The sequence below is a fragment of the Fragaria vesca genome, linkage group LG6, assembly GCF_000184155.1.
Source record: "Fragaria vesca subsp. vesca linkage group LG6, FraVesHawaii_1.0, whole genome shotgun sequence".
NCBI lineage: Eukaryota > Viridiplantae > Streptophyta > Magnoliopsida > Rosales > Rosaceae > Fragaria > Fragaria vesca.
In genome coordinates, this window is record NC_020496.1 from 9202865 (window position 1) to 9208434 (window position 5570).

The following is a 5570-nucleotide window of genomic DNA, read 5'->3' on the forward strand; positions in this document are numbered from 1 at the left end:
TCACTAACCTGCATGTGCCCCAAGAGATACATAAACAACACCAAGCTACATATCGAAGAGACAATCATGAGCAAGTTTTCTGAGCCACTTGAACTCGTTTTGAGATTTGAACCGAAAGAACTGAAGAGAAAGAAACAGAGAGTGATACATGTAAAAAATATTGTGTAAAAGAACTAAAGAGAAAAAAAAACAAACAGTAATATATTAAAAAGTACAATGTAGGTATAGAAAGTGACTATGATTCGATACATTTTAACGGTGAATCGTTAAGACCTTAGTTGTTATATTAGTGTACACAAAACCTTAATTACATATAAACAATAAACTTCGACATGTATGATCGACACATTTGCTTTGTTGCCGATCCATTCAGTATCAGCAACTTAAACTTAGCTACGAACAACCCTACAAGATTGAGCTTTAAAAAATCAGTTTCTATTTGACTTTTTAGATTTCGTAGTGTTTGGTTAATTAGAGAAAAATAGTTCTTTTAAAAAGAAAAAAATTACATGTTACTTGTAGCAGATTCGAGGTTGCTTTTTAGAAGCTGTTGTCATTAAAATGCCTTGACAACTTTTTAAAAGTTTTATTTAACAAGAATTTTTTTTAGGAACCTACATGTATGTGATAACCACATTTACTAATATGACAACAATTTTGTTGTCAATGAGGTATATTGAGTCATAACTTAGGTAATTTAATTCTATTAGCGGTAGTTACTCAATATATGACTTTTTACAGTTTATGAACAAATTGTTGTGGATATAATAACTTGGTTCAATTATATGTAAATGTGTAAAACCGATGTGGTAAATTCGTTGTCAATGTTATAAATTTATTTCAAATAAATAGTAATTTTTGTCCATAGTTGTAAATAGGCCTATAATGTCAACCTAGGGCCGATGGGCACGCCCAAACTTAGCCTAATTTTTTTAAAACAAGTAGGGTATGGGCAACACTTCTGAAACCCTGGGCTGGCTCATGGGCATGCCTTGCCCATATGGTATAATTTAGGGCCGGTCAGGTCAACTCTCCCCAAAAGGTACATATATGTTTTTACATTAATGAATTAGTTAAGAAATATTATATTAGTGTGATAAATGTATTACACTTTCATTTACACTACAATAAATAACTCTACTTTGTTCTCGTTTCTTCAATAAGTTCGTAAATAATTTTAAATTTAATTCCTTTTATTGTTTAGGTCACCGGGGGGGAGGGGGGGGGTCGGTTTCTGGCCCAAACTTTACCCGCCCACGGGTCGAGCATCGGCTTCCAAAATTTTGACAGGGTCGATCCTGTCCTACCTATTTTATATGTAGGGTTGAAAAAGCCCAAGGCTGGATAGTATATGGGTCATCATATCTTAGGGTTGGGTTGACCCAGCCTTGCCCATTTTACAGGCATAGTTGTAAATGAGGGAATGGTATACAAGTGGGTACCATAGACGACCCCATATTTACCAAACACAAAACAGTTTTTATTAACATCTTATTTTTTCACATCACAACAACAACAGTTTTTTTTTCAAAGACACAACAATCTCAAATTATCCCTAAATATATCTACGTTGAGTTAAAGTTGGATGTGAAAATTGAAGAAGATCTATACATGTCGCTCTCTGTCTCTCTCGGTCTATGCAATGGAAGAAAAAAGAAAAAAGAATATATGATGATAATATTGGAAAAGGTTATGTGTGAAGAGGCCAGAATCGATGTCCAAATATTTTGAAGAAAACCACATTAATTAAAAAATTAGGGAAATTTAATAACTTAGATCTATAGTTAGAACTTTTGAGACAGAAAACAATACAAAACAAGAAAGCGTCGAGAGAACATCCTCTACTAGGGTTTTCTATCCCGCCGCTTAGCACCCCTTTCTCTTCTTTTCGACATCATGTTAGACGAGGTTTCCCATCGCTTTGCCTCTACCCTCAATATCCAGGAGGCCGGTAGACCGTCTTCTGGTCTCGGTCGTGCCGTCGCCGCACCACAACAGTTTTTCGCTGTTGGAAGACTTCTTTCTTAGGGCTGTGATTGGGACTCTTTCACTGGTATGGAATCTCCAAAACAGACTACTAATGAGACCACAAGCCGATCTGTTCATCCTTCGCTTCACGAAGGTGGAGTAACAGAGTTAGCTTATAGAGTGTGGCCCTTGGTTCTTTAGGGGCTCTCTCTTTGTCATGGCTGAATATGATGGACTCCAGGATGTTGCATCTGTGCCGATTGAATCCAATTCAGTATGAGTTGAGATCTTGGGCCTTCCTTCTACTTTGTGGACCGACGAGGCTACAGAGAAAATCAGAGACACGCTAGGGTTTATGGATCATGTGGAAAAGCTTGGTATTAAGTGAGAAACTCGCACCAGGGCGCAAATTCTTCATAAGATCTTTGATCCAATTCAACAGGCTTTTGGTGAGGTACTATTTGAGTTCAGGGTGGCAAGGTTTCCGGTGAAGCTTCGTTTCAGGTATGATTGGATAATACGCTTTTGTTGATCATGTGGTTTGTTCGAGCATACGACAACGGGGTGTGGTGGCATACCCACTATAATTCCAAGGTTCATTGACATCGTCTCGATGAGAACGCCATTTGGTTTTGGAGGATCTGCTAGGGTTCCGGCAAAGGCTTCTAAAAACCCTAAAGTTATACCTAGGGCTCTGAGTGAGAACATAGGGCAAAGGGGAGGTGTTTTGGCGTCTTCTAGGGTTCTGGTGGTGACTTCACTTGTGCCAAACTCATTTGTGGTGATTAGAGGTGCTATGAATGCAGCAATGACTTTCACGCTGCTTGGTGTTTCAGTAGCCGAGCTAGCGGCACAACTGGCTCGCTTTTAGGCAGCTCCGACTGCATCGTCTAGTTTCCCTCTGCCATGTGTTATTCCAGCGAGTTATGTTAAGGCAGCGATCCAACCGACTCTTGTTGGGACCAAGAGGGGTCCTGATATAGATCTATGTACTTTTGGAAAGAGGGGACGCAGTGAAGACAATGGGATAGACATGCAACAAGCTTTGGTGCCCTATGAACTCTCATTTAACCCTGAGATAGTGTTGGCTCACTCTGGAGGACAAATCACGGTATCACCAGCTAAGAAACGTAAGGTTGGTCGTCCTAAAGGTTCTAAGCGTAAGAGAAGAATGGTGGAGGGTTCCATTCCCATGAGAGGTCCTCTGAAGGCTAAGAAGAGGACTTTTGGCGCTTGCAAAGCACTGGTTTTGGATGAACAGGTGGAGTTCCAAGAGAGACGTACGTTGGAGACTAAGGTGTCCACTGATGAGGCTCGCTCTTCTTCTAAGGGCGATGTGTCTGGGGAACCTCCCTCTATGTAAGACGGTTTTTGGGAGGCTTGAATAAGTTGAGCTATTCTCGACAAGTCAAACCTTTTGAGCTGCACAATTATGGTTTGCATTATTAAAGTTATTTAGTTCTGCTTAGGGTTCTAAGTTTTAAGGTTTGTAAGTTTTCTAGATAGTTTTGAATGATTCAAATGGATTAAACAAATTTCAATTCAAATAATAATAATAATAATAATAATAATAATAATAATAATAATTAGAACGTAAAACAAGTTACCACCAGGTGTAGTAAGTACGTGCAAACCTGAGATTTCTTGTGGTTTGAAGTCAACATCTGTTTAGTCCTTATATATAGTTTTATTTTAAACTGAATGGTCCTTAAATTCATGATTTTTCTTCTAAATAGTCATTCTGTCAACTTTCTCAGTTAAATTACTGACGTGGCTGTTAAAAATGACAATGTCTTTAACGACCACATTAGTATTTTAACGGAAAAAATTGACGGAATGACCAATTGGAAGAAAAATTATGATTTTAAGGACCATTCAGATTAAAATGAAACCAGAGAGACTTAACATATAACAACTCCAAACCAAATGGACTAAACAAATTTCAATTCTAATAATAATAATAAAAAATCAGAACGTAAAACAAGTTACCACAAGGTGTAGTAAGTATGTGCAAACCTGAGATTTCTTATGGCCATTGATAAACATTGCAAGTACTTATTTGAAAAATTTGTTGATCTTTGCATGCCGGATTCTAAAGCATCATGAAATATGCCAAAATCGAATACTTGTGTATCAGGTGGATTCGTGGGGCACAAGTTCTTTAAGAGTGTGATACTTCTATGTGTACTTTGAACACATGAAGTGCTGAATTCACATCCATTTTCACTTTTGCAAGCATATACCCAACACTCTATCTCTTTTTGGATTGAGAAATAATACCAAAATGCTCCGAATATCTAGTTAAAATAACATGAAAATGAATACATTATTATAACTCATATGTGCAAAATATCAATGGGGCACTATTTTTAGAAATTGTCAAAGAAAAAATAAATTTGAATGCCAAAATTAAAAACAAAGTTTTAAGTTATACAATAGTACTGGGATTATAGTCTTAAGATGAAGTTCGAAATAAAAATAAAAAAATTCAGAAATAATTAAGATAATTGAGAGGAATTATACATATGCATGCTATTTTAAAATAGTTTACTAGGATATTTCTTCATAATTATACAACATAATCTAAGAGTAATGATAAATGAACCACATTTTTAGATAACATATGCATGTTATTTTATGTGACAAACTGCTACCCTAGCTTTGACCGTGGTGTCAATTTGTTACCTTACATTTCTTTTCTGTCAATTTTTTTCCCTTAGGTCTTAACACTCGGCCAATTTGCGACCTTTTAGTCATTTTAATTTGTTCATTTCTTAACTAATAAAATGAAAATTTAAGACTGAAAATGATTAGTTTTGAAATTTTGATAAGTAAATTGGTTAATTTTAAGAGCATAAAGTAACAAATGGCATGAAATGGTACCAAATTGGCTAAAATAAAACTGTGGGTAGCAAACTGGCTAATTTAGAGAACCATCGCTAGCAAATTAGCTGAGATAAAACATGAGCATCTCTACTAGTATTGCTAAATCAATTTATTTTTTTTAAATTTGTCATCTTTTGGGATGAATAAGAGATCTAGCAGAATGCCGAAAAAATTGCTGAACCCTAACATTGCTAAACTAAATTGATAAATTTATCAATTTGAGGAGATCGGGTGAATCTAGTTATTGTTAAACTCTCCAACGATACAATTTATTTGTTCAACCTTCAATTTTTGCACTTCAGCGTTTTAAAAATTTAATTTAGCAATTGAAATAGCAATCCCTGTTGGAAACAAATGCTTAAAATCAGTAACTAAATCTAAATTATTGCTACACTTATCAATAATTTTAATACAACTACTGCAGATGCTCGATGCTCTAACCATCTACAGCAGTGAACTTAAAAAATTGTTAGATTTTAGAATTGAAATTTGTTTAGTCATTGTGGTTTAAAGTCGATATATGTTTACTCCTTATGGTTTTATTTTAATATGAATAGTTCTTAAAGTCACAATTTTTCATCCAAATAGTCTTTATAGTTTTATTTTAATATGAATAGTCCTTAAAGTCATGATTTTTCATCCAAATAGTCATTCCGACAATTTTCTTAGTTAAAGGCCATAATGACTATTTGGATGAAAATTTTGATGAAAAATCA

At 35.4% G+C, this 5570-nt stretch overlaps 1 protein-coding gene across 1 annotated transcript in view; it reads right to left on the reverse strand.

The window, feature by feature from the left end:
- Positions 1-3953: 3953 nt before the first annotated feature.
- LOC101291075 (cyclic nucleotide-gated ion channel 1-like) overlaps positions 3954-5570 on the reverse strand; it is a 20508-nt gene continuing 18891 nt past the window's right edge. The window contains exon 4 of the mRNA XM_004305159.1: positions 3954-4265. Coding sequence (XP_004305207.1) covers positions 3954-4265 — 312 coding nt within the window. The remainder of the gene's footprint in view (positions 4266-5570) is intronic.